The sequence below is a fragment of the Hippichthys cyanospilos genome, chromosome 20 (assembly GCF_059441005.1).
Source record: "Hippichthys cyanospilos isolate Australia breed blue-spotted pipefish chromosome 20, RoL_Hcya_1.0, whole genome shotgun sequence".
In the NCBI taxonomy this organism is placed as follows: domain Eukaryota; kingdom Metazoa; phylum Chordata; class Actinopteri; order Syngnathiformes; family Syngnathidae; genus Hippichthys; species Hippichthys cyanospilos.
In genome coordinates, this window is record NC_142388.1 from 2979149 (window position 1) to 3007055 (window position 27907).

Here is a 27907-nt window from a genome sequence, read left to right on the forward strand (position 1 = left end):
TATTGACTGACTAAAGGGTCTAATATAATCATCTCAATTATTTCATTCAGAAACTTGTTTGTGGAAAGTAAAAAAAATAAAAATAAACCTCAAAGGGGGCTCCTCCCAGCAGCAATCATACGGCCATTAAATAATTACATAAAATGTAAAAAAAAAAAAGTGTCTTGGCCATATGGGAACAAAATACAATATTAGTGTTAGTTATTGTTAGTGTTTCACTTCTGTCCATAGCTGTTGAAATATACAAATTTAGGGTAAAGCAAAACACCAAAATGCTAAACGTTAGCGTTTCTATGGTGTCTCACATTGATAGTTAGCATTAAGCTAAACGGACGTAACAAAAGCAACGATATTTGCTTTTTATGAATACACAATGCGGGATACTCTGTTTTAGCTTTAGCTTGACAGCAAACCAACTTTGGAGGCACCAAAAAAACGCTTGCACCCTCTTTTTTCAAACTTTATCATCTCTGGCTGTTTTTCGTAAAGGGGTTTGAATTAACTGCCACCATTTTTTGTTTGCAACTCTAAGCAAAAAAAATCCGAAGCTAACACTATATTCCTTTTATTACATTCTAATGAATGAGTTTATAGCTATAAAAAAAAAAGTTAGTGCCATTGAATAAATTGCTGTCAAAGAATGGATTGCAGCTTTAGAAAAAAAATAAATAAATAAACAGTGACGCATGACCCCCGATTTATTCATGATTAATCACAATCCTCCCATGGTAAAATCAATACTTGGCAACGTCAACAATTCAATTACTCCTTATTTGCTGTTTGATGTCTCCATCTATATTTTGGAAGCAATGTCTTTTGAAACAAATCTAATTCACTTTACAGGATCTTCGATAATGACAACAACTTATAAAGCTTTCGTAACGAGTGCGTTGCCTTGAATGGGAAAGGCACACTTGCGTTCGCTGTAGTGACTGATGCGCAGCGTCAACATCATTCATGTAAAACGAAAAAAAAATATTTCAATAGAGATGACATGCGATGCATTTAACAGCTTGTTAAAATATATGACGCCTGAAGAGTAATACGACCATGAGGATGTCATTATTCATGCCCGAAAAGGCTTTAAAAAAAAAAAAAAAAAAGCTGGGCACCTGTTGTTGAGATTATTCCAGGCAGCATTGTGCGCATCGGTGACTTCTTTCACCCGCCGAGTGTCGTCTGTGGGGTACTCGCGCAGAAGATGACCGGACAGCTCGTTGAAGGCCGCCACAGCGGCTTGGCCTCGACTCAGCTCTTGCAAAAAAGCCTGCATGGATAAAAACGTCACAAAGTATAAAAACCACTGACAATTATTTGCTAAAAATAAAAAAGTCCGTTGGTTACAACAGCATTTGTGCTTTATTATTATTTTTTTGACGGTGGTTAGTCACCATTGTATGACTAAACACGCTCCACTGCTCTCAGTTGCCCTCTAGTGTTCATCCCACGCGCTGCGTCAGAGGCTGTTCTCGAGAGGCGCTATTTGTCATCGGTTTTCATGAAGATGATGGTTGATGTGGGTTCACTCATGCTATTAAGCCTCCGAAGGATACTGCGGAGAGGTGATTCATTTTCCAACTTGCGCTTTTAATCACGCTTTGAAATGTGCCGGTAATTAAAGCTGAGAGCGGCAAATGAGCGGGCACCCCCGCGCCTGTCTGGAAACTCAAATGTTTCACAACTTAGCGTCATCTATCTGTCTAGTTTGCATGGTTCAAATTAGGAAACTTAAAAGATTGATGTAACACTGAAAAATTGAAAAAAGTAGCCTCACATGAAAGCGCTTTTTGGGAACGGTCCTTGAGATTTTTTTTCCGCTTCCCATCAATATATTTACATATTTTTTTATATATATACTTGCCTTTTCACACATTGCAATAATTAAATATTACTTTACTCTTAAAAAGTGATGCAAATATTCACTTTTTTGTTTTTTGGGGGAATTTTCTCCCTTGGTGCCATTGCAACACTTTGTACGTCTGCAAGAAAGGTCCGTATAGAAAACAGTGGCGCAAATATTGTTCCAGATGAGCTTCGTGGTGGATAATTTCAGTTGAATTACTTTTGAATGACTTACCCGATTTGGTTGACTTTTATTCCCCCAGCCCTAGTTAAGATGAAACCCAAGTGCAGCAAATACAACGAAAACAGCAGAGCCCCTAATATTGAACCCTGTGGAACACCATACAAGTCTAATTTGACCTATTTAAACCGGAATGGCAAACTTGATGAGTCTTTTCAACTTTTTATGCAGGCCTTCAGAAAAACTGCCTTCAGGGGTTACATTTTCAAAGAAATGCTACTTTTCCCACCTTGCTGTCAGCCAGTTGAATAGTCAGAGGGTCTCTGGACTCTCTGGACTGCTGCAGCATGTTATGGAACCATCCTTCCTTGTGTCCAATCAGAGCCTGCACCTCCCGTCGCTGAGCCTCCCACTGGTCGCTGTGGACGATCATATTGTCCAGTTGCTGGAGTCGCGCCACCACGCCGTGCTGCGTGTTGTCCCACTGGTTGCGCACTCGCTCCACTGGAAATGAGAATTAAATAGTTGAAATAGAAAACGTGGATCGAACAAGCACGGGTGATAGCGAGTCCAATAGCGACTTGCGTTTCTCAGTGATGGACGTGCGCACGTCCAGGTTGGACGTCTTGTTTTTGATGTTCTGCGCAAGGGTGAAAATGTCCTCCAGTTGAGGATGACGCTGCTCCAGGTCACTTTTTGTCACCTGGCAAGAAAAGAAACAATCACGCACAGAGTTCGAATGATATGGTAGGGAAAAAAAAAAAATGTCACCTGAAGGCGCGCCATGGTGGTCCTGATCTCCTCAGTGTCTCCCACGGTGACGATGTTGGACTTGAGCATCTGCGTGATGAGGACCAGCCAGTCGGCCAGCTCGGTGGCCGTCTCGTTGAGGTCTGTGGGCGCCACAGAGTCCGGCGAGTGCGGGGTCTGGTGACGGGGGTCCTCGCTTGCAAGGCTGGCCATCTGGACAGCTGACGGCACCGAAGACACCGTCACTGCAACAGAGTCAAGTCAAATCTGTTAAAAGTTTGAAAATTTCTCCCAGCCGTGCTCATTTCCATTAATTTCTTCAAGTTTGTCATTTAAACTGATTTAATAAGTTTAAATGTGCGTGGGAGTGTTAAAACTATAAAACGGACTTTTCACCTTCCGCGGATTGAACTGCAATATATCCCAGGGTACACGCGTTTAAGGAAAAAATGAAAGCATGAATATTAAAGGTGTTGTGGAATGTAAGCGGCAAATGGTGATGAACGACGCTCTGCGGCGACAGCAGCTCACCAGCTCATTTGGAATTTCAGCATGCATTTTTCATGCTGGAAATTAAAGCATTACTCTTTCTCCCCAGTAGTTGTTACAACTAAATGCTTGTTCTTCTCATATGCTGCTGATGATTCATGGGAAAGGAATGCAAATGTGTTGTATAATGTAGGGGGTGTCAACCTTGAAAGGGGATGGAGGTAATATTAAAAAAAAATGCATATATATATATATATATATATATATATATATATATATATATATATATATATATATATATATATATATATATATATATATAATATAATATAATATAATAATAATAAATATAATAAATAATAAAGTAATAAACAATAAGGTAAAAAATAAAATAAACCAAAAAAAAGGAAAATAATGTAAACATTGAAAATATATTTCAAGACCTTTTTTTTACAGTAAATTAGAAACTTCTGAGTACCCAAAATATTTTAAGTAAATAAAAAAGTATTTTATATAAGCTAAGAAAAGAAAGCATAATGAAATAATCTCGTTTCATAAAGTGTGTACTGTAGTATTTCTGTCAGATGTATGATTTCAAGGGGTGTGGCTAGTTGACATCTGGAAGTGGAGCCAAATTGGCCAGTTCATCTGTGCGTGAGAATCTGGGCGTGGGCTGTGGCTTACAACAGAATGTTCTCATTTTGTATTTTTGGGTCACAACGTAAAGCAAAAAAAGCTATAGACGTCAAATACCCCATTTTTGCCGCGCTGGCGGTTAATGTCAAACTTTAAAAAGTTTAACCGTCAGATTTCCTGACGGCAACAAAACGTGACTATTTTCACATGTAAAAACGAGAGCCCCGTTTACCAAGTTGCTGGTGCTCCACAACGCGAGCGTGGTGCAGCGTCCACGGGGAGACGTGCGCTTGCAGAGCCTCCCTCAGTCGTCCATCCAGAACTTTCCAATCGGCCGCCAGCTGCTCCACCTTGCCCTGCGCGCGTGCCATGAAACATTCGGAGGGTGAGATGAGGAACAGCACTTTCATAAAACAGCCAATTAAGCCGCAATCGGTTCCAGGGGTGAAAATGACCTGCTGCGATACGGCGTGATTACACAGTATTGTGAATTTAGGAGGGCTTATTGAATAAATCATACTACTAGGCGAGGGGGAACCTTTTCATGAGAAGACAGCTGCTGACGTCTCTGCAGTTCAATGGAGTGGGCCAGAAGATCTTCCAAGTCCTTCTTCCTGTCTTTCATGGAGATCTCCAAAGCCTGAAAACAGTCGTGGGTTTTAATGGATGAGCCTCCCGACTATAGTGTTTTTTTCAAATTGATTAAACGCCCCCTAAAAATAAATACCGGAATTCCATAAATATAGGATGAACGTTCTTGTGTTCATATCCATAAGTTATATATTTGTTGCGTGTGTCACATTTCCCACGTTGTGAGCGGTCAGTGAATGCTGCGGCAGTGTAATGTTGAATCCACTCAAAGGAGTTGTTTATCCTCGAAACGCAGCTCAAGTTAATTTTGCCATAAATACCCGAAGTTGCGCACAATCTATGTTCCACCAAGTTAATGGTTGCGTGTAAATACAGCGATTAATAAACGATTCAAATGGAATACCTTTCTGCATTCTCTAACCGGAGAACATAGTGCCATACTTTCTAGAAAATACAATGTTTTCATGTGATAGAAATAAAAGGAAAACATCAGAGGCCTCAAAATTGAACCCTGGGGAATACCTTACACTTTCACCTTACATTTTCACATATCTCCAACGATAAACAAAGTTCATTGCGCATGGTACCTGTGCTTGGCCAGGGCTCAGGCCTCGATTTGTGATGGTCTGGTGCGTGATGACTACCCAATCGGTGAGCCGGTTCATTTTTTCCCGGAAATGGGCGTGGCTCTGCAGGTCTGCCTCCACCTGTCCCACCTTCTCTAACAACTCGTGGGTTACCTGCGGGTCGGGATTCAACAGATAAGTAATGAATGAGGTGCACCCTCTTACCAACTCAAGAAAATATTTCGTGTCAAATCATCTTGCTTTATTTCTGGCCCATCACTCATCTTGCATCCATATAAAACATAACTAAACACAGGGATACATAGTTTTGCAAAACGTGTCATTATAAAACAATTTGGCAATAAATTGCTTGATGTTCCATTTAGTTTGCTCTTCATTTGAAAAGAAAAACGCAGTGCGCAACTCTACCTTGCTCCAGTTGAGGTTGATGGCTCTGAGTTTGCTCACGTGCTGGTCTCTGCTCTGCGGGCTCACGGCAGGACTGGCCAGGATTTGCGGGGCATGTTTGTTGAGCCAGCCCAGGTGTTCATTCTGCGTGTCCATCTCCATCGCCAAGGCCTGTGAGGGAAGTCGTTTATCTAATCAAGCGCTATTGATCAATGGAAAGGTAATCACGATGGGCTCAGCGGAACAAATGGCCAAGGAAAAACCTAAGCTGAAACGCTTGTCAGTTCAGGGCAGAAAAAAAACAAAACAAAACGGAGTGGCTTTTGCTCCTGTAGACACCTTGCCTCAATTAGTCGATTGCCTGCACTAGAGCATCAATCTGATTTTTGGCCCCTGAGGATTCGGTGCTCAGAGTGTTTTTTTTTTTCATTCCACTCAAGATGGAACGTATAAAATTCGGATTTTGGGTCGCAAAATAAAGCCAAAACAAAATGATCAGGCAACAAAAAACCAAAATCCCTTCAAGGAAATTCATTCCATTCTTGTGTCTACCTTGAGTTCTTTGAGGTTCTGGTCAGTGGAGGAACCGGGTAGTATGACGAAAGCATTCTCCGCCTGCTGCAGCCATGAAGCCAAATCCTCGCTTCGTCTCACCAGGTCGTCCAGGGCTGGATCCCCTGCAGTCAGCCTGCACGAACACATGCGTAGACGTATTATTTACCCAGATTACAATCTCTACTTCCCCCCAGGTTGCAGACTTAAACTTGAAATTTACATTTAAATTAGCATCGGCGACTAATTGACCACGCTGATAAGGAAACAAAGAGAGATAGGCAGGAAGTGCTGACCTCGATGCCGTACTAGTGGAAACTTCTGCTCATAATCCACTTATGGAAATGATGGCATTACAAGTTTATATCGGCATCATCTCCTTTTATTTGCATAGCATCCGCAGCGCTTCCATGAATACCTGCGCTGTCGGTCCGCGACCTGGCGTTTCACGGCTCTCCAGCGCTGACTCAGGGTGTGGAGCTTCTCTTCCAGCAGGGGGCCGTCGGGGGAGGATAACTGGCCGGTGATGCGCTCCCCTGTGCGGGTGAGACCGGCAATGACGCCCTGGTGGCTGACCACGCCTTCCTCCAGCTCCTGAAGAAAATAACAAACGCATTCTAAACCGAATCGGACAAGTTGAGAGAACATGGAGATAAAATCCAATCCTGAAAGCAGTGGTTAGCAAATGGGTATGTGAAATTTTAGCAAAGTAATTTAATGCCATGACAGGTAAAGAACATATTACATATCTTTATGTATCTTTTCAAATTAAGAGCAAATACAATAGAACATCAAGCATCATTTTGCCGAAATGTGTTATAAAGACACCCTTGCTAGATATTTTACGCCTTTCTTTTGTGAAGTGTTGTGCAGCTACGAATTGTCATCAAGTGACGCTATGTCCCAGCAATCGTATGAATTGGTACCTTGAGATATGAGTTGAGTTCCATCGGACAACACATTCAAATCTCAAAACACTTCTAATGATAAAATCTAACCATATATATATATATATATATATATATACTTCTAAATGCAGTCCACATGCTAGCTGTCAAGTCAAAACATCAAATAACTTTGAATACGCAGATTTTCCAAAGTAAACTTATGTCAGTTAAAGTCGAAGTCTCACAGTATAAATTTGATCCAAAAAAGCCCCAGGCCTAAAATCCCCCGCCTCTGTTAATTGGTGTCACTTAATCCCTTCCTTTGCTCTTTAAACCTGTGAAAATGTGCGTAAACAACTTGCGAAGACGGCGCGGAGCTCAGGATTTAGGAAGCGCGCAAAGACGCCGTCTCGTCTTCTCTTGTGCATAATGAATTTGGATCGATTGTAGTTGTTTGTTTAACAGATGCGGTATAGCAACAACGGGCCTCCGCGGGGAATGGAGTGGAATTATCAAAGGGCGGCAAACCAGCGTCTCATAATTCAAACGGTGGGAGCGTATGGTGGTGAAAACAATCGCGCTTTGAAATTATATTAAATGAGGATTCATCACTGCGGCTATAGCGTATATAACTGCATCCGTCATGGCCGTCCAATGGCCGTTTTGAGGCTGTGCTAATAAAACAAGAGATAATAGACGTTATTTTTTTCCTAGTATGTTTTTTTTTTACTCCAAGTGGCCTATTTGTTCAATTTTCAAACCGATTTAATGATGTCTGAGTGTGAAACAGCTTGTAGTTTCTCTTTATTTAAATTGCATTTTAATTAAAACGCAATCCCACTTCAAGTTTCAACACTCCTGTTTTGTTTGTCCGCAAGCAGCAGCAATTATGTCGCCGGGTCACTTTGACCTCTGAGCATGTTTAGTGCCCGAAATGTCAGAACTGTGGAAAATCCTAATTCAATATTTTGTTTTCATCAGTAATTTATGTTGATTTTTTAAGAATAGCAAAAAAATTCTCAGACTTGAAAATGTGTTTACGAACCCAAAGTGACCCCCCTTAAAAAATTGTAAAACCTAGAATAGTCATATAGGATTCATTCGCCACCCCAAAAATAGAAATAATATTCTTGAATATATTTGACCATGTTTTGCGAATGAAAAAAGTTGCAAAAATGTTAAAAATGCATCCACAATGAAGTTATCGTTTCTGTCAAAGGGCCGGAATAAATTTTTAATGTGTTTGTCACACACTTGACCGATTTTTGAAACAAGAGAACAGTGAAAACTGTTCAAAAAACAGATTGGAAACAAAATATTGTTGTTTTTTGACCAGAAACATGAAGTCTAATCAACATTTCGCGGACCGCATAAAATGATGTGGCGGGCCGGATCTGGCCCCCGGGCCTTGAGTTTGACACCCTAAAAGCAAGGAAAAGTCTACATTCAACATTTATTTAAACTTTCAGATGCGACAGTTTGTCCAATAACACACCAGGAGGGTTAAAATATTAATTTTCAAAGTTTTGAAACATTTTTATTTCACTTTATGGGTGCAACAGTGCAGAGCAGATGTTGTCTTCATGTTACCGTGCCTTCCACTGACCTCTTGGTGGCGCCGTGCCGAGTCCAGGTCCAGATGTCCCTCGGGGCCCACGCTGTCCGACAACAGCCTCTCGGTGTCGCTCAGCCACTGGCTCATGTCGTTCATGTCGCTGTGGAATTTCTTCCACTCCTCCACGGCGCCGTCGAAACTCCTGCGCGGGCAAGATACTCCATTTTACTCGGCATGGCGATTTAAAAGAGAGCTTGACGTTCAAGCAGATAGTTCACATTTTTTAGCAATTGAAAAATTTGATCTATAATAAACTTTTACTATCATCCATTCTGAGGATATATTTAAAAAAAAATATATACAAATATCTGGAATTGTCTGGACTCTCAAAAAACGTAAAATTACGTCTTTGGGATTGAATGAGTAAATGTGATAACTAAATTATTTTTCGCATGCAATTAATAATATTAGAAGCACTTTTTTTTTCTCTTGCCATTGACTGGAAATGACATATATGCGTATTGGGTTTATTTATTTGATTAAAAACATAATCATCCAGATTGATTAAAGAAAATTAGATGTATTCGCTTATAAATATTTTTTCAACCACGTACCCTCTGATCAAATTGTGCCAATAAAGGAGCAAAGGATTTACTATAACACAATTTACAAATAAACTGTTTAATTTTCCAATTATTTCGCTCTTAATTTGAAAAGAAAGCTAAACCGTTTCCTTCACGGCAATAAAAATCATTAAATTAGATTTGCTGATATTTGCAGGAACCCTGTTAAAATCTCACGTATTCCTTTTTGAAAACCCATTACTTCAATATTATATTTATTATATATTATTATTAGGTTTAATATTTAGCTCATTGTTAAATAATGAATAAAAAACTGAATGAGTGGTTTCCAAACTTTCGACAGGAATCATTCATGTATTAAGAACATTTTAAATCTAATAATCTCCCCTTTTAAGGAAGCAAAAAATAATTGCATGTCGAATAAATCTGCAGCAGGCCTGAACCGCCCGACAGAAGAAAGTATTTTCCACGTTAGTGAAGGACCACATGAGTTTGATTTCCACTCGTGCAGCAAATGCGATCTTTTAAAGGGCGCAGTGAGGAAATGAGTTTTGGATGAGTAACCTTCTACAATGAAGTGCATTTGTTTGGCTTTTAATGAAGCCCCGAAGTTGGTGTGATTACTGCATGACCACCTTATTGGTTCACCTAATAGCATTCCCCAAAGCAGTTTGCATTTGTTTGTGACTACGAGGCAATTCCATTTCTTATGTTAGCGAGGTGGCAAATGAAGCGCCGCGCTCACCCTTTCCTCTGCTTGTACATGCGGTTGAGGCGATCCCACTCGGCGTCGAGCTGAGCGAGCGCCTCCTCGGTTTGGGAGACCTCGGCGGGCGAGGCGTGCCGAGCGACGTCCGGGTGGCGCTGACGGATTTCCGTCACCTGCTTGCCCAGCTGCTCCATATTTTCACTGATGGTCTGAAAGAAAAAAAAATAAGAACCAACGATAAGTGCCTTGGAGGTTCCGCTGACGTACATATATGAAATGTAGAATTAATAATCAGTCGGACAGACCCTGAGGGCGTCCTCCTGGCTGGAAAAATCTTCGTAGAGCCCCCCGCTGAGCTCGGAGGAGTTGAGCAGTAGCTCGTTGTCGGCCATGGCCAGCAACACTTTGTTGACATCCAGCAGGTAGCCTGAAGGGCTCTGCGAGGAAATGCGGCCGCGATCCAACACGGACTGCACCTCCTACAAGAAAGGCACACATCATACAATTATTGTGGGACAGTCACTCACTTCTCTTAGCCTCTTTTTTGCCCTTTAAGATTTATAAACAGCGGAAAACATTCCACTGGTGTCCTTTAGTGAACTGACAATCGATTACCAAATTCATCAACTCTTACTTTTGGTAATCAATTACTCAATTAGAGAGCTAAAATAGCAAACATTGTCAGTTTCAGAAATATTCTCAGATTTCTTGAGTCCTCTATGAAGGCAGACTGATGATCATTGCAGTGAATCTAATCACAGTTGTCGAACTCCAGTCCTTGAGGGCCGGTATCCTGCAGGTTTTCCGGTTTTCTCATCTAAACACACCAGGTTAGGATAAATTTCAAGCTCCCCCAGAGCTTGCTAATGAGCTAATCATTTGAATCAGGTGTGTTGAGGAGAGAAAACCGGAAAACCTGCAGGATACCGGCCCTCAAGGACTGGAGTTTGACACCTATGAATTTGCAAACATCTGCTTTTGCATTCCGTAAAAAAAAATCAACATTTTTTTTACAATTCCCTGACATATAAAGGATAACATTGTCAATTTGAACATGTGCTCTATGTTTAAATACAGGGGATAGACGATTAAAACACTTCAAAAAAAATCAGCAAATAAATTAGTTGCAGCCCTAGTTAAAGTCAATATCTATTTACTATTCAGTATTTGATATGCTGAGTTCATCATTTTGCAGTACAATGTCATATATTCTTTATCCTCTGCAAAGAGACGAATATCAAGTCATCACTGTCTTTTTATGCCTGCTCTTTTGTCCCACCACTCGTAGTTAATGTTTTATGAAAAGAATCACCGTAACAGCAAGTGGGTCACGCTGAACTTGGAACAAAAGCGCTCAAACTGAACTCACCTGGGGCGGCATGTCTCTTATCTGCTGCGCGATCATGTGGGAGGACGAATCGACGTCGAGCTGCCTGCTTCTCAGTACCCTCAACTCCTAAAATTACACGGTAATTAATGGGAATAAACAAAGGGTGACATCTTCGAAAAAAAGTAAAAAAAAAAAGTCTAACCCTGTGTGAAGAGTACTGGTTCTGAAGCCGAAGCATCAGGAGCCTCAGTTCCTCCCTTTGGCTCTCATCAGACGTTTGCCCAAGCAGATCTTCTCCTCGTCTCAGCAGGTTTTCTATGCTGGCTTTTTCCTCGTCCATCTGGACAGCAAGCAAGCCAGGAGGAAAAAAAAAAAAGTTGAATAAGCTGTTTGAAAGAAGGAAATGCATCCTGATTGGGACATTGACCCCGCTTCCGATTGGCCAAGTTTACGCCGCTGGCATAATTGAGGCCATAAACTTTGATAAGGAAGGCTTTGTTTGAGCATTGGCTTTCAAAAAGAAAAAAGAAAATCCAAGTTCAAGTTTCCACTGCTACCTTGTCGTCATCAAGGATGTTTTCGGGATCCTGCTGCAAAGTCCTGAGCATGTCCTGGAGCTCCGCCTGGAATTCCTGCACCTCGCTGGGGGGCAGAGCTTCAGTCTGCGTCTCCACTGAGGTCTCCAGGTTAGGAAGGACATGCTGAAGAAAAAGCAAAATCTGAGGATGGCGTTTGTTTTTAAACGCAAATTAAAATGATGAACTGTCATTCTAGGTCTTTCTGAGAAAGACTGAGAAATCTGTTCCAATTTCGATGTAGATTTTATTTTTGTCCAATCAGATTACAGCTTCTTTGTGTTGCCATGTAAACTCATTACCAAATATGTGATATGACTTTTTAAATCATTACGTTTCAAGCCAAATACATAGTTTTACGTTTTGGGGCCATTTTTTTGCACAAGTTATCTCGAGAGTTTGATGTAACTTTATAGGCTAGTTTATGCTCTAATAAAAACGGCCACTGGGTGGCAGAAGTCGATTTGAGCGGGAAAGCACAATTCAAGCACTCAAGGAAGAATAAGCAGCATGGAGGCTTGCGAAGAGGGTGAAAAATGAAGAGCGAAAAACTTTTGAGAACATTTTGCAGAAAAATGACATGAGAGGTGCTTCACGGAGAAAATGTCACCCAAGTAAGATCCAAAGGAATCTATGACAATAAAGGTATCATTTAATTTCACGGCTGTATATGGTGTGGTGCAGTGCGTATGGTTATTGAACCTGCCGAGCTGCTTCCTGCTTCAGGTCCACACCTCCAGACTCCAAACTGGTCATCATCTGTGTAAAAAAAAAAAAAACATTTTCATTTAACTATACTAAGTTTATAATTGCAAAGGGGGGAAAATTTCCTGAAAATTTCCCGAAGGCTTCACATAAGTAAAAAAAGGAAAATTGGGGAACCTGGGCGGTTTTGATGTGCTGCGAGACTTTGTCGAAGTTGCAGTTGAGCTCGGCCAGTTTGGGCTCCACCACGTCTCGGCAGGCGGGCCCCCGGCTGGTCATCAGGATGACGGCTTGGTCCCTCACGCTGTCCACGCGTAAGCCTACGTCTTCAAGCTCTTCCAGCATATTCTGAAGACGATGCACACAATGTTTTACAGGAAATAATTACAGTCTCCCTAACATTCATTTTCACCTATTTCTATTTTCTCGGGGGGTGGGGGATAAACATGAAACATTTGAAACAACTTTTTAATAAAATGAAAATATTTCTCAATGTATTGAATAGATTAAACTGATGTTTAAATGTGGACAGTTTCTTATATGTTTTTATGGAAAAATATATACAAAATAAAAACAAGTTAAAAAAAGTATACATTATTAATATGAAGTTGTTTTGCCACAACAAAAATAAGTGTATATATAAAAGTTAATATAAGAATGAATATAAACCAAATGTATTTACAAAAAAAACTTTTTTTTTAACTATAACCCTGATTGTAGCATAGCTTTAAAAACTACAAAAAAGTTACAATTCAGTTTGTTATTTGACAGCTAATAATGTCAGATTTGTTTCGAATTAATGAGTAAATACAATTGAAGTATGAACTCATTCACTTTAAACATGTTTATTTATTAAAAAAAATGTTTTTTCATTTTTTAACCTCTTACCCGAGACCTCTTAAAACTTCCTATATGACATTTAATACTGACATTTAAAGAAAAGTATTGAACTGCTACAAATCATTCAATGACAACAGTTTTCCAAACAGTGAGGTGATTGCCAAATAGTGCGCAGCCAGATTAAACTAAATAGCCAAATAGAGATAAACTTCGTGTAACAAGGCTCAGTAAAACACGAAAAAGCCATACACAACTGTCCGAGTCGAAACCCAAACCCAGAAGCCTTTTAGGAAGGTCGCCGTTTTCTTACTTTGACCACCTTCTCCCGCTCGGTCAGCTCCAGCCGCTCCGCCTCGTCCAGGTGGATCTGCGTCTGGTAGAGCCACGTGCTGATGTGGGCCAGGTTCTCGTCAAAGATTTCCACCTCATTCTGGTGGCTCTGCGTCAGAAGATAAAATTGCTGAAGCGGCATGGCTCGCATAATCTCATATTCCATATCATAAGCGACTCGATTTGGCGTGACAGTGTGGCATCATTCTCTTCTTTCTTTCATTTTCGCGGCACCCACCAGCACAGCACTGAGCCAGTCCTCGATCAACGTGCGGACTCGGCCCGAGGACTCGTTGAGGCCGCGGAGTTTTTCCTGCAGCTGCGCCTCGCTGCCCTCCACCAGCGTCTGCAACCCGCTGCTGGTCTCCATCAAACCGGACAACTCCAGCTGGCGACGGTCCGACTCTTTCAAAAGGCTCTGGTGACACCACAAACAGCACTTTAGTGTTTTATTACAGTTATAAAATCTGAATCTGTATTTATGTAGATAATAAAAGATACAAATCGGTTCTTTTACGTGTCAAACTATCTTATGGCGCGCCCTACTGGCCAAAAGTAGAAAAACAACTTAATTAATTGACCTTATATGACGGTAAATTTCCTTTATTTGTTGTTTACAACCTTTTTTTTCATAATGCAATAATTAAAACATGAGGAATATTAGTATTATTTGTTGGAGCACTAACAGTATCCACAAAAATAATAAATACAACAACCTAATAATAATAATTATTATTAATAGTAGTAGTAGTAGTAGTAGTATTATAAAGTAATAACTAGCAAACAATTCAGTAGTTAAAATAACAATAATAATTAATATAAATATAATATTAGTAATGATAATAAGCAAAATTTATGAGCGCTTCCTCACATTAGCCCAGCCGATCTCAGTGTGGATGTCCGCCGGCATGTCTTCGGTGCTGTTCTTCTGCTGGAGTGCAGCCTCGCTGTTGGTCAGCCACTCCTGCAGGGCGGCGCTCTCCTTGTGGAACTTTTGTGACAGAGTTAAGGCTTTTTCCAAGTCCTGCTTGCCTTCCGTTACCTACATGTAAAACAAACAAAACAAAAAAAAATAAACTGAGTTGTTTGGGGATTATGATGACCGTAACATCAAAGCTAATTTCTGTTAGCTTGTCCATAGCATTTTGAAGGATATGTTAGCATTCAGCTACTTTCTTTTTAAATGTACTTGGTCTTACTCTGGTCTCGATTTTCACCTACTGTGGTGGATGTAGAGCACAAGGGTTCACTGTACCTGTGCCCCCAGGTCGTTGTAAAGTAACTTGAGAGCGGTCAGCTGCTCGTCCATGGCCTTGGGGTTCTCCGTCTGCTGTTTCTGCACAATCTGCCGACCCGTTTTTATCACCGTCTCCACCTCCAGTTTCACCTCACTCAGCAGCTTGTACAGTTTCTGCACCACCACCAGAAAGGGAAATTAGGCAATACACTCTGGTACCTTAACTTACAAGTTAGTTTTGTGGGCAGTCGTAAATCAGAAAAAACGAAAAAAAATATGTCTCGCCATGCAGCCGTTAAGATGAGACTGGATCTTCTCGGGCTCCAAATCTTTGACATCCAAAACATGAAGCTCGGCCTTGGCGCCGTCCAGAACTCTCTTGCAGTCTAACATGCGCTGCTCAAAGTTTGCAGGCTTCTGGAACAGCTGGTACTTTGTGGAAATCTCTCGTAGTTTTCTCTGCCATGACAGAATATAACAAATATTAAGAATTTATTATTTAAGACATTTGGGATTACTTTTTTACATACTGTAAAATCCTAAGGTTACACTTTTATTTTTTAACCAAATAACGATACACATTTACGGCCAATATTGTACAAGGGCTCATCAAGATCAGATTCAATTTCTTATGAAAACGTCATTAAGTGTAATTATTTTTGCTGCCACAAGATGGTGTCCCTACGCTGTTTGCTAGTTAATGCAGGGTTCCAGACATTTTTTTTTTTAAAACTTGGAAACGTGACATAAGCTGTGCAGGGCCAATTAGATATTAGGAGACGTCATCCTTACCTGAAGCTGATCCAGCATGGTTCCACCTTTGGGGGCTTTGCCATCGGCGACCGGTGGCGGTAGGTTGGCCACGTTCCTCCTCCGCATGTCCTCCATTGTAACTTCGTGCGCTGCGATCTCAGCCCCGATATTCTGTCAAGAAAACCTCGAGTCTCACAAATCCTTCCGCAGCATTTCAGGTTGGAAACTCATGCGGCGTACCTGGGCCTCCTGCGGAAGCTGGAAAGCGTCGATGCGGTCGGTCAGGTAAGAAGTGAGTGTGTGGTCCAGCTGTGAAAGTGACTCCTGGAGAGTTTGGAGAGCTTCCTCGTTCTCCTTCAGTGTCGCCAGCCGCTCCTCCAGGCCCGTCTGTCTGTTGACAGCCTGCGAAAATGGAAGGTCAACATTTCATTGAAATTTGGTTCGTTATCAAAAATTAACCGCCAGCCATCCAGTTTCTAAGATGTTTTTATTTAGGGTCTATGCTAACATTAAGCTAGCAGACCATATGTTATATTGCATATGTTAATGCAAAGAATATACTAATATAAGAGTAAAATAATACAATAGCAATTTTATGATTTATCTTAGTTAACCTATGGATTTTATGTTCTATGTAAACCAGCATACAATTTGTTCTATGCTATCATTTAGCAAGCAAACGTTCTGCCAATATTAGCATTAAGCTAGCAAATCTTACACTCTGAGCTAACAGATTTTATGTTCTACGCAAGCATTGGAGAATTGTACGTGAGAAAGAATGGAAAAGCATTTCAAATCCCCAATTTTACTGTACACCAAGCAGTACAATGACAATAAATACATTGCAATCTATTCTGTTGAAGGGATGGTCCACATATTTGGTCATTTTCAGCAGTAAAAAGTTAGAATTTTAGCTGCTAGTCAAGTGATGGTCACAAAATGAGATGTGATTGGGCATTATCTGAGCCCTTCAGCACATTTTCAAATGAAAGCTAGTGGACAACAGTATTTTTAAATATATTAATTGAACGATAATTACAGAAAATATCTAAGTTTTTCACTATTGAAATCGGCTAAGTGGAATATCCCTTTAAAGACGACAGAAGTGTCTTGAGATATGAGTTTAATTAGCGATGTGACCACCCTCCTAACTCAAAACACATCTCTCATAACATCTGTCTTGGAAAACAAAAATGGCCCAAGGTAAAAATGTATGAGCTACAAAATATGGTATATATAAATAGGCTGATTGCAGTTGCGCTACAAAAAAAAAAAAAAAAACACTCACCTGATTGTTGAGTTGCTCATAACGCGAATTGAAGGCCTCAAGTTTCTCTCCGATGAGCTCATCCAGGATGCCGCCGTCGATCAGCGTCTGTCCGAGCTCTCGGATTTGTGTGCGGTTGTCCGCCGGATGACGGAGCACGGTCTCCAAACCCTGGCAGATGATTGGACGAGAAAGTGAGAAAGCGGCAACTGCATCGAGCAACGACGAGGAAAATGAAAGAATTGAGGAGATTAGAAAACAAGGGAGAGGTAATTGATGGCCATGATTTATGTGAGGTTGACTTTTTTTTTTTTTTCTCGCGTCTCCAGAGTCTTGATTATCTTTTGGAACAATGCAACAGCATAGGGTGAAGCACAGTGTGATGCTAAGTGACTTTGACAGTGATGCTGCAGGCAGGCTACAGATATAGCAACCAGCCAGCCAGACAATCTTGCAGCTAGACTCTCTGTGCTGTTGAATCGAAAATCAAGACAAAAGTCTTGGGACACAAAATTCAGCGTCCAGGGAGAACACACACACAAAAACACTTCAAATCGAAATAAAATTCCATGCACAAAATAATTGTGATTTTGTATTTTGGAATTGAATGAAAAAATAATGGGATGTTTGTACCTCAAGTGCTTCATGAACCACCTCAGGGCTTTCTGGTAGACTTTCTGTGGCTTGAAGTTTCTCCTCCAAGGTGTTGAGCCAGGCTTGCTCAATGTCCAAGTATTGCAGCAGCTCCATCCAACATGACCACACCTCCTGCGTTCCAAACATTCTATGAAGTATTTCAGCGAATCTCCAATCAGAATGCCAGGCAGGTTTACCTCCAGAGTGTGGCACTTGCTCTTGAGGCGGTCGCAGAGCTTTTGGTAGTTCCCCAGAACGCCCTCCAGTTGTGCTGTCAGTCCCTGCCCAGCGCTTCCTCCGACTCCACCGCCGCCAGGGGGCGCCGACCTAGACACCAAAACGTTGATGCTGTCCTTCAGGATCTTCACTTTCACCTCCTTCTGTAGCACGTCCTCTTTAGCCCTCTGTTATCACATAAATTGAGATTCACAGTACATTATTGTTTTTATATGCTCCATGTAATAAAGTAGCTGTTGTTTACAGATTTATAACTATGACAAATTTGCTACCCTGCATATGGCATTTCGCATTGGATGTTAGCATTAAGCTATGGGACTATATGCATGTCAAAATTAGAGAAAAAAATTATATGTATATCAAAAAATTTCCCAATGTGGGAGGTGGCCAAGAATGACAAGGGGTGGCCAAGTAGCTCCGCCCCTGGAGCCAAGGAAGGCCCTTGAACACATCCTGAAGATACACAGGTGTTGAATGTAAGCTGAAAATGCTGTGTTGCCACCCTGTCACCTTCATTTCATCCAGCGCCATCTCAAGCTCCTCCGGACTCTTATACTCAAAATCCCTCATGAGGAATTCCTCGTCCACTTGAGCCATCCATTCCTGCATCTCAGCCAAGTCTTTCTTCAGGTTCACCTGCTTCTCCTGACTCTCAAACAAACGATCCTGCTGGCTCAGCAACTGCAAAAGAGGGAAGTTGACTTTTTACAAAAAAACAACTTTAGAAACTATACTCATAGCCTAAGTTCGAGTAAAAAAAGTTTCCACCTGTTTCGAAAGTAATTCCAATCGACTGCGGAGCTCTTCCACTGTATGCTGCCCCCAATTGGCCAACCCTGGTACTGCAGCCGCCTGCACTGCGCTCACGTTCTCGTCCATCTGTTTCAATGCACCCTGCGCCGACTCCATCTCGCTCAAATACTCCTGCGTCAAAGTTTACCATTTATTGACGCTGTCAAACACGTATTACTCAACGTCACATGGTGCTGTAAATTATTTAACCTCACACTGTAACAGAAACTGAAACGCCAAGCTATATCATGCAATACACATATCTCAATTGCCTTGACTTATGATAAGATATGTGTTCCTAATATTGTGAGAGTAACAAATGCATTCTTCTGACCTTGCAATGACTTAACTCTTCCCGTAAAGTGTGGGCGTCACTCGACCTCGTTGCATCCCGCGACAGAAGCTCCTGAACCGCCTCCAACCAGCGTTCCACCTCTGCCATTCGCACCTGGAGGACACAGCACCATATGATTCGTCAATTTTAGGAGGCACGATTTTTTTACGGGGTGAAGTGTACCTTGCAAGAGAGAACAGTCACTATAAAATCCTTTTTAAAAAGTGTGTTTTCATAACTTTAAATGGGACAAAACTATTTAAGGGAGGGTTAGGATCGCCACTTTATCATGGGAACGTCTAAAAATTGGTTCAGTATAATTAAAAAAAAAAAAGAGAGAAGCTCTACCTGATTGTCCTTCATGCTTCCCAAGATGCACTTGAGCGATGCCAACTCTTCGCGAGCTTTGGTGGAAAGCTGCGACCATCGTTGCTGTTCTGCATCATGTGAGGCTTGCTGTGTTTGTTCAATATCCAGACACAAACCCTAATGAGGAAAAAAAAAGTTTCACTTATTACAAGCGTGCACCTGAGGGAGGGGCCTGTTATGGGTGAGGTTTTACATGGTTCTTTAAAAAAAAAAAAAAACATTAAAAACTCCATTTTTCACAACGCATCGCTATTAATAATTTAATCTGGTTATGGTCCTTCGGATTTACCACTTGTCCTTGATCTTCTTTTGAGAAATCAGAATTGATATTGACATGTTTCCTTGACACAGTGTTACATGTCAGGGCACGGTGCCCAGAATGCGTTAACTACCAACCGGCCCCCTCCTTGCCACCACTGCCGCCAAAACAAGAGCTCAGCCCCAGACTGAGCCGCATTCCGATGCAGGATGAAAAGGATGAGAGGGGGGTTTAAAAAAAAAAAAAAAAAAGAAACGTAAGACACAAGCAGCAAAAGCACTTAGTCTGTACAAATACACTTCAAAATATGAAAGAATAAAGTAGAATGGAATTAGAAAACAAAGTTATCTAACATTATCTGTTTCTATTTTTTGAAATGAGAAAAAAATACTGCCTCGATTCATGAATACAAAAAAAAAACAAGTGAAGAATATGCACCTGAAACTTAACTACACACAAACATAGAATATGTTAATACACATGTACAAACGTGTTCTCTGACAGAATGCGGAAAGCAGCGAGGGGCTGACAAAGGCGGCTGATGGAAATTATGATGTCATGAATGGATAAACATACTGCACTCACAGAAAGACCAGAGAATAAAAAAAAACGTCTGCTAAATGAGATTGTTATGTCAGCTGCAGATAAAAACCCAAGAATAAAATATACATTAGAAGAACTAGTGATAGCTTTATCTTAAACACTGAGACGGGTGTCTAATATTTATATAATGCATACATAAAGTAGATAAAGGTATATACCATGCTATCAATATTTGCTGTCAAAAACTATAAACACTGTTCAAATACTCCATAGGTAAATTCGGAATATTTACAACACTATGTTGTGTTGGTTAGCTTGTAAGCTAGATCATTAACAAGCTTGTTTATAGCCAATTTTGTTGTATTTACATTTATAACAGTGCAAATCGAATAATTTATTTCCACTTTTTGACCATGGAGACCATATGAAAATGAAACACCATCACATGAATCAGAAAGTAATAATTCATTCAAACAAGTTCTGCAAACGTCTAATTTATATGTACACTGAATTCCATTGCAGGTAATGAAGTGTGTTTGCCAAAATAACGCATACCTGCATGTTAAAATTGCTAAAAAGGTTGGAAAAAGCATCTATGTATGAATACGCGCGTATATGACTTCACCTACCTGGGCTCTCTGCACCGCCGCCTCAGTGGTGGCAACGTCGTTGACTCCTCGTCTCAGAGCGGCCAACCTGGTCTCCAATCCCTCCACCAGAAGATCTCGAGCCTTGATGGCCTCCAGAGCTAGAATTTGAATAAAAGGATGAGATGACGCTCCTACTACTGCATTTCAACCACAAGGGGGCAGCGGGATGTTTGTAGTAGTGTAGTGAGCACGTGGGGTGTTTCCCATCCTTTTTTTTATGTTTGACAGCTTGTATGTTTAACACAACCCATAATTACGCTGCTTGGGAGACAACATAAAACACAACCCCCTACCACTTGAGATGACATTCCTTTTACCCTCTTGTTGTTCTTCACAAATTATATTCCTTTCTACCTAGTCATTATCTGGTGATTTCATCTACACATTAATGTGACATTGTTTACATGCACAGCTAGAAAATATTCACGCCATAATTGCACTGAATAACCACCGATGCGCTCAAATTCAGAATATGGTAATAACGATACAGTTCAAAACAAAGAAAACTACTGTGAATGGTTTCCAGATGCACCCTATATGGAATTTTGATGGGGCCAAGGAGGGACATAAAGATGAGGAAAAAAGGCAGAGCACAAACAGAATCGTTTTTTCCTGGCTCTTATCCAAATCTCCGTGCTGGAGTCCAGAAGGCAAAGAATGCAAGTACACACCTGGGCCCGAGGTCTCGCGAGGTCTCATCTTACTAAACTCATTGTAGCGAAGCCCATCATTTACTAGGTGTCACTCTCAGACAGATGCTCATTTTTGGAAGCATTGTTTCTCTCAATAGGGGGCTTTCTGCTAAATGTCAGCAGTCTGTAAAGATCCGATTTGATAGGTCGGAAAAAGCGCCGTAGCGTTTGTGAAAGAAATCTCTGCTAAGGCGTTTGAAAAGAGTTAATCAATGAATGAATCAATCGGGGATTAGCCTGGAGCCCTTAGCGTGTTCCCGGATGTTAATTCCTTTCACACTGTTTTTTCGTTTGTTTTGGCAAGATTGCGAGGCGGCTAACAGAGCTAACTGCTTAACTTATGACCCATCAGTGTGTGCGTGTCAGAGACCGGTGAAATAATTAGGTCAATAAATACAAAAAAAGAAGACTGACTTGACTGAAAAGCATGGAGAGTGGAGTGGATATTTAGTGGTTTTGTTTTGATGAGACACCGAGGCCCCTAACTGCCGCTCACTAGCTTTGCTAGTTCAATAAGGGAAGTAGAGGATTACAGTAAAAAATAAATACATAAAAATAAAGCCTGATGTGATCAAAAATCATTTCGAGCTGAGCTAACTTAGTTCAATTTTACTGGTTTAATCTTCAGTCATGTAAGCTTTACATAAAAGGCATTTCACATCAAAGGGAAAGCGCTGAAGAAAGAGACAAGGGAGCTGAATTTTCACCCAGATGGTGAAAACATGTCAAATTTCAACAATCACACAAGCAGGAGTGGACCATCCCTTAGTTAAAATACTTCGAGAATGATGAGGAGGAAAATGACCCAAAATGGTCAAAATACTACACAAGGGGTTAGTTTTATTTTGAAAAGTTTCTCTTCGGGCTGATTTGGATCGGACTCATCTGTCCCGTGAAGGAGCAACTTGTGAAAATGAATATGTGAATATTTGAACATCTGCTATGTTAGCTGCTCAGTTAACTGAGTGTTATATTTTCATGTTTTCGCTACATTAGTTTGATTTTATTCTTTGCACAAATGGCAGTTTAAATGTGATGAAATTACCTTGGCTGGCCTCTTGTTGTTTGGTTTTCAGTCGCTCTAGGGTGGAGGCGTGATGTGCCGACACCACTGAGGTGTTGTCTTTTAATGAAGGTAGCGATTCCACATTTGTGCAAATCTGTTCCAACTGTGTATTCAATGCACTGAGAGGGACCAATCGGGACTAAAGAGACACATACACACAAATCAGGTTACTCATTCATTCATTCATTCATTTATTTACCCATGGCAGGCAGGCTGTACCTGACATTCATCACTCAGGCTCCTGAGTTGACCACTGTCACACTTTTCGACAGCGCAGGTGGTGTCCAGCCATCCATCCAGCTCATCCAAGACCCGATCCATTTCTGCCAGTTCGGCCGACAACGACGTTAACAGAGTCTGGGCGTCCACTTGCTCACGGGCCGCCTGCAGCTCCCTCGCGCACGCATCCAGTTCGTTCTGGATCAGATCGACATTCGCCCGCACGGAGTCCATATGCACACCCTCTGAAAGTGCATCAAAACAGGACGATAAGTCAACAAGAGTTTTTAGATGCTGATGAGTCCAAACTCTGCACGGATTTTCTAAAATTGACAACATCACATACCTCTCTCCAATTGCTCCATCAAGCCACGCCCTTCCTGGACCACTTGACCGATGGCAGGCTCCTTTGCTTTGAGTTCAACCTCGAGTGCCTAAAAGTCCAAAGTACATGTTTAACCGCCACCTTCCAATTTGTCTTTTTCTAATCTGCTTCTTCCTACCTTGAGCTTTTCCCGCAGCTCCTGGGAATCGGTTGTCACGTCCGGATGAATAGAGGTTAAAGCTTGAGCCGACACCTTCCACTTTTTGATCCAGCTCAGATGGTCGGAAAGTTTCTTTTCAAACCTGCGGTGAACAGGGTGAGCAGATTGGTCTAACCCTACTAATACATTTGTGATAGAAAAAAAATAACCTAAAAATAAACATATTTGTCATCTTTTGGCCTTCGACGTCAAAATAATATAAATGACTAAAAACAGATAAAAAAATAAGTTTCCCTTCTTCAAAAATCAACATGACAAGCCGTGATTCAAAGACAAATCTTTTTCTTCAACTTAAAAGCTGTGCTGATCCCAAATCTGATACGATGCAATGCCACATTTACAGAAGTCTGTTAGTCATTTCTAACAGTGAGAAAATTCTGCTTCACCAAGCATTAGACGATGCTCTTCATTTAAAGATACAGGTTAGTGCTGTAGAACGAAAATAAAATTCCATCTTGAGGAGTCAAATACCATCATGAAGCTTCATGAAGCACTTGCAAATATATGTGCTGGCGGTAATAAATGGTTGGATTCAAGATGACGGATAGAAACAAGTGAACAAGTTTATGGGCGTGGCCTAGTGAACTGGGAGCTAAAATCGGATTGGCTGGCGATCCTGCGTGTGAGCATCTAAATGCAAAAGCAACTGGTTGCCGATGTTCACATTTTGCGTGTTTAACTGAATACATTTCTTACATCCTCCTGACTTCTACGTCCGTCTCCACCAGTCTTTTCTTGGGAGGAGCGGGAGGGGCCAGTTCCTGATCGGCAGCCGAATCACCGGCAGTGGCAGCCACGGTGATTGTCGTCATGACGACCTGTTCATCCACCTGAGACATCCCGGCATCGGTTACAGCTTCCATCACCTTGGGAGAAAGGGTGTCGGTTTGTGAGTAATGCATATCACAGAATCAAAAACCATTCCCACCTGGAAAGAGCAGTCCTCCAGCCTCTGCACCAGGTTGTCCCATCGATGAGCCAAATCTTCAGTGTCAGCCTCAATGGTAGCTTCAGCCTCGCTGCTCCGTATTAACGACATCACATCCCGGCCCGCGTCTGAAAGTTGATCTAAAGCCCTCCTCTTCTTTTCCATATCCTCCTTGAGAATCTACACATTTTCAAAACACGCCAGTCAAAAGGGAAAGCCGGCTCATCTGCAGGTGGCCTCCACCGAGAGCTCCATCGTAACTTACAGCTAATTGCCGCACTTTTGTGTTGATTTCGCTAGGATCCTTCAAATTGCTTATCCGCACCTCACTCAAGGCCTGTTCTCTTTCTTCCAACCAGGCTCTGAATAAACTCTGCATGACGCAAACGCAGAAAGGGCGCTTGAGTAAAACGAGTTATGCACATTTTTTCGAGCAGTGTTTCCCATCCTCATTCATTTGCATTCATCATTTTTGCTCATATAAACATGCGCATTTGCCCAATAGAAGGTGGGAAACACTGTTAAACAGAGCTTACACAAGGATGTTCTACCTGATCCGATACGAGTTGCTGCCACACCAGGAAGACTTCTTGGAGCTTGTGCCACCTCTCCTCTGTCCAGCGACATACGGCTGCCCAGCGTTCACCCAGTGTCTAAATAAAATATGTGATTACAAGCGTCTCTTAAGTGTCTTGGAGTTTCTGCACGCTATAAGGCGCATTGGATTATAAGGCGCATTGTCCGCTTTTGAAAAAAATTGGAGATCTTTTAGGGGCATCTCAGAAATCTTGATAATAGTTTTTAGACTGTAAACACAACTTTATGTAGATGGCTTGGTTGAACCGAACCTTCAACTCTACCCCCCTGAAAAAAATACAACAGCAGTCTCAAGTTGACTTACTTGTAGCTGCTCCTCCAGAGCGGCGGTAGCGCTCTCTCCGCTGTTCTCGTCCACCACAACCACCATGTGCGTTAGCGAGTTGACCTTCACCTGCTCTGCTTCCAGGTCATTCTGAAGCTCCTGATGGGCAAAAAAATAAATAAAAGAAGACACATGGAAAGTAGTTTGAGCATTTATTCGAAATCCTTAAAATCAAATTAAGGTCCATGTACTAGTATGCTCATTGTCCTCTAGTATATTTTCATCACAGTTCGTGTATAATGTATTCAGAAACAAATCTATGAGTTAATTTTACAAATTCACATCCTCACGTAGATCCTTTACATACTTTATGCTGCTCGATGCGTTCCTTATAGTCCTCGATGTCTTTTGCCGGCGGCTCGGTTTCAATCTTCCTGATGCGGTCTTCCGTCCGAGTTAGCCAATCAGAAAGCTGCTGGAGCTGCTGTTGCTGGAGCTCCATTAGGACTTCGTGCAGCCTAAAAAAATAAAGAAAAAGGTGAGTATTTGTCTTTGAAACGTTTGACGCGTCGATAAGCGAGTGAGCGCCGCGAGCATTGTGGGAAAAGCTCAGCGCTTATCAGTTGTCACCTTCGCAGCCTTGCACATTCCTCACAGTCCAAAGCCATAAACATCTAAGGTCAGCGCTAAGACCCGCGGCGGCTTTTTTACCTGGCTTGGCGGTCCATGCTAGCCACGCGTAGGCTCTCCCAGCGGGAATTGAGCAGGCTCATCTGCTCCCGTATTTCATCCTCCACCTCTTCTGACAAGCAGCCTTGAGCGATCAGTTGATTGCCGGCTTGCAGCACGTTGCCCACGCTGCTCTGGTGAGCCGTCAGCTCCATCATGAAGGCCTTCAAAGGTGACAAGACACGCACGGTCACATTTTGCGAGGGAAATCAACCGATGGCCCCGCGAGCCATTTTTGACGATGACAAGTTTGACTACTCAAATAACCATGAAAATTACAAGCTTTTCTGAGTTGCACTGATGCAAATAATGCACTGATGCAAATATACTACAGGGGCAACTTTCATTTATAGCTAGCTAGTTAAGCCAGCTAACTTAGTTAACTGCAGTTAGCTTGCATGTTACAATCAAGCCGAGTAATCACTGATGCAAATCTAGTGGGGGAGGGGCCACTGTCATTTACGCCTAGCTGGCTATGTTATTTTGCTGCAGTTAATTGCACATCACGCTTATTCAGGTTTATCACAAATGCAAAAATTGTAGGGGAAGGGCAACTCTCGTTTACAGTTAGCTCACTAAGCTAGGAAGTTACAAATGCGCCACATAATTGCTGATGTAAACAAACTGGGGGAGGGGCAAATTTCAGTTGCAGTCTGTTAGCTAACTAAGTTTAAGTTACAACTTTAAGTTACAAATGCGCCAGATAATTGGTGATGAAAACACAGTAATAGAGGGGAAGCAATAATAATATCAGAAAAACTAATCACTTATTTACATGCTAACGAGTTCTTCGTGCAAACTACGTCTCTTGGTCGTTTTCAAATTAGTCAGTGATAATAGTGATTGTGTAGTGAAGAAAAGAAAAGAATGTTGCTTAACCTTCACATGTTTCCTTCTGAATTAAGTCCAATGTGAATGCAAACCAGAAAAAAAAAACACACACACAATTGACTGATGCCCCTTTCGCTTCCACTCACCTCATGCGTGTGAAACTGCTCTTTGACACCCTCAACATCATCCAAAACATCGTCCTGGATCTGCAGGGCGTCCTCGGCCGACAGCAGCCAGGTCAGTACCTCCTCCAGGGTGGTCTGGTAGGTGTCCAAGTCGGCTTCAAGCATGCCGCCCTCCATCTCTCCTTCGGGGGTCTGTGGCCGAGGGCTGTAGCCCGTGTCCCTCAACTGCATATTCAGGAAACATGGGGAGACCACATCTCAGGCTTCCATAGGGAAATAAAATAGATTTTTTTTTTTTTTGCAAAGAATCAATACCAAGTGGGACATCATCGTGAAGTGGGACACGATTTTTACAATGCTTTAAACTTCTTTTTCCTTTTTTTTTACAATTTAAAAAAAAAAAAGGACTTGTGGGGTCGCTAATACTTTTGCAAGGCATGCAAGGCTCTTCGTGGTCTAGCTTAGTTGCTGCAATTTTATCAAGTATATTTAACAAATCCAATGCATTTGAAAGAGTTTTGCGTTTCTCTGCTGCTTATGCACGAAAAAATCCTCCCAATATTGTTGAAAAAAAAAAGTTGTTTTATTTGTTTGAGTTGTGTTTCTCATCCGGCGATGATGTCTAATCAGCTGCTGCCGAGTTTTAAAATAGAAGCATCGATTAAAGGAGGGAGAGGCTGGAATTGAGTGCTCTGAGGCATGCGGAGGGACCTGCCCTGCAGTTCGGAATAAGAGGTATGCAGGCGGGCCTATTATGGGATGCTGGGAGGTGGCTGCAGACTTGCAGGGCAGGTCAAGCCGCAATGGGGCCTTCTCAATCGGAATGCTGCAACGCTCGAGGTCTTGGTCACTCCACAACAAAATGCATGGCAGAAATGACTATAGTTGTTCAAGGGAGAGTTTGAACGAAAAGAATCGCTTGTTTATGAAAGATGACTTCCGAAATGTCACAAATCTGGAAAAATCTTTTGCATGAGACTCTAGTGGGGGAGGGCACCAATCCAAACAAAGAACCTCTATTCTGTCCCCCTGCATGGTCACAAAAGCAGCGGCGTTACGCATCACTTCCTGTGGCGGGAGGAAGCGTGCCAGGAAAGTAACCCCCCCCCTCACCACCACCCACGACACTGAACCAATCAGATGCAATCCAGTTTTCCAGAACTCCTTCCAGGGTGTGAAGTGTGCGGTCTGAAGCAATAAATAAAAACTTAAGAGGTGCTTTTGGAAGTTGCGATGATGTGATTGAAAAAAATCCCCGTTTAAGGCGCAGGATACCTTCCAGGACTTTAATTTTTTATTTGGA

The 27907-nt window shown here is 41.7% G+C and overlaps 1 protein-coding gene across 3 annotated transcripts in view; it reads right to left on the minus strand.

Annotated features, from left to right (window-relative positions):
• utrn (utrophin) overlaps nucleotides 1-27907 on the minus strand; it is a 136799-nt gene that overhangs the window by 92304 nt on the left and 16588 nt on the right. For all 3 annotated transcript variants that reach the window (XM_088402867.1, XM_088402868.1, XM_088402866.1), the window contains exons 10-54: nucleotides 26626-26829; nucleotides 25631-25812; nucleotides 25287-25437; nucleotides 24959-25078; nucleotides 24609-24710; nucleotides 24323-24430; nucleotides 24058-24237; nucleotides 23826-23995; nucleotides 23088-23211; nucleotides 22931-23018; nucleotides 22585-22829; nucleotides 22345-22504; nucleotides 20587-20705; nucleotides 19135-19272; nucleotides 18787-18900; nucleotides 18429-18584; nucleotides 18171-18341; nucleotides 17621-17827; nucleotides 17421-17555; nucleotides 16809-16958; nucleotides 15761-15922; nucleotides 15560-15691; nucleotides 15053-15226; nucleotides 14786-14941; nucleotides 14402-14572; nucleotides 13769-13948; nucleotides 13511-13639; nucleotides 12538-12708; nucleotides 12358-12414; nucleotides 11638-11781; nucleotides 11283-11420; nucleotides 11120-11206; nucleotides 10056-10229; nucleotides 9787-9959; nucleotides 8509-8659; nucleotides 6434-6609; nucleotides 6016-6151; nucleotides 5485-5634; nucleotides 5077-5229; nucleotides 4437-4538; nucleotides 4131-4254; nucleotides 2795-3018; nucleotides 2609-2726; nucleotides 2313-2527; nucleotides 1113-1267 (exon numbers count right to left, since the gene is read on the minus strand). In XM_088402867.1, coding sequence (XP_088258993.1) covers nucleotides 1113-1267; nucleotides 2313-2527; nucleotides 2609-2726; nucleotides 2795-3018; nucleotides 4131-4254; nucleotides 4437-4538; nucleotides 5077-5229; nucleotides 5485-5634; nucleotides 6016-6151; nucleotides 6434-6609; nucleotides 8509-8659; nucleotides 9787-9959; nucleotides 10056-10229; nucleotides 11120-11206; nucleotides 11283-11420; nucleotides 11638-11781; nucleotides 12358-12414; nucleotides 12538-12708; nucleotides 13511-13639; nucleotides 13769-13948; nucleotides 14402-14572; nucleotides 14786-14941; nucleotides 15053-15226; nucleotides 15560-15691; nucleotides 15761-15922; nucleotides 16809-16958; nucleotides 17421-17555; nucleotides 17621-17827; nucleotides 18171-18341; nucleotides 18429-18584; nucleotides 18787-18900; nucleotides 19135-19272; nucleotides 20587-20705; nucleotides 22345-22504; nucleotides 22585-22829; nucleotides 22931-23018; nucleotides 23088-23211; nucleotides 23826-23995; nucleotides 24058-24237; nucleotides 24323-24430; nucleotides 24609-24710; nucleotides 24959-25078; nucleotides 25287-25437; nucleotides 25631-25812; nucleotides 26626-26829 — 6776 coding nt within the window. The remainder of the gene's footprint in view (nucleotides 1-1112; nucleotides 1268-2312; nucleotides 2528-2608; nucleotides 2727-2794; nucleotides 3019-4130; nucleotides 4255-4436; nucleotides 4539-5076; nucleotides 5230-5484; nucleotides 5635-6015; nucleotides 6152-6433; nucleotides 6610-8508; nucleotides 8660-9786; nucleotides 9960-10055; nucleotides 10230-11119; nucleotides 11207-11282; nucleotides 11421-11637; nucleotides 11782-12357; nucleotides 12415-12537; nucleotides 12709-13510; nucleotides 13640-13768; nucleotides 13949-14401; nucleotides 14573-14785; nucleotides 14942-15052; nucleotides 15227-15559; nucleotides 15692-15760; nucleotides 15923-16808; nucleotides 16959-17420; nucleotides 17556-17620; nucleotides 17828-18170; nucleotides 18342-18428; nucleotides 18585-18786; nucleotides 18901-19134; nucleotides 19273-20586; nucleotides 20706-22344; nucleotides 22505-22584; nucleotides 22830-22930; nucleotides 23019-23087; nucleotides 23212-23825; nucleotides 23996-24057; nucleotides 24238-24322; nucleotides 24431-24608; nucleotides 24711-24958; nucleotides 25079-25286; nucleotides 25438-25630; nucleotides 25813-26625; nucleotides 26830-27907) is intronic.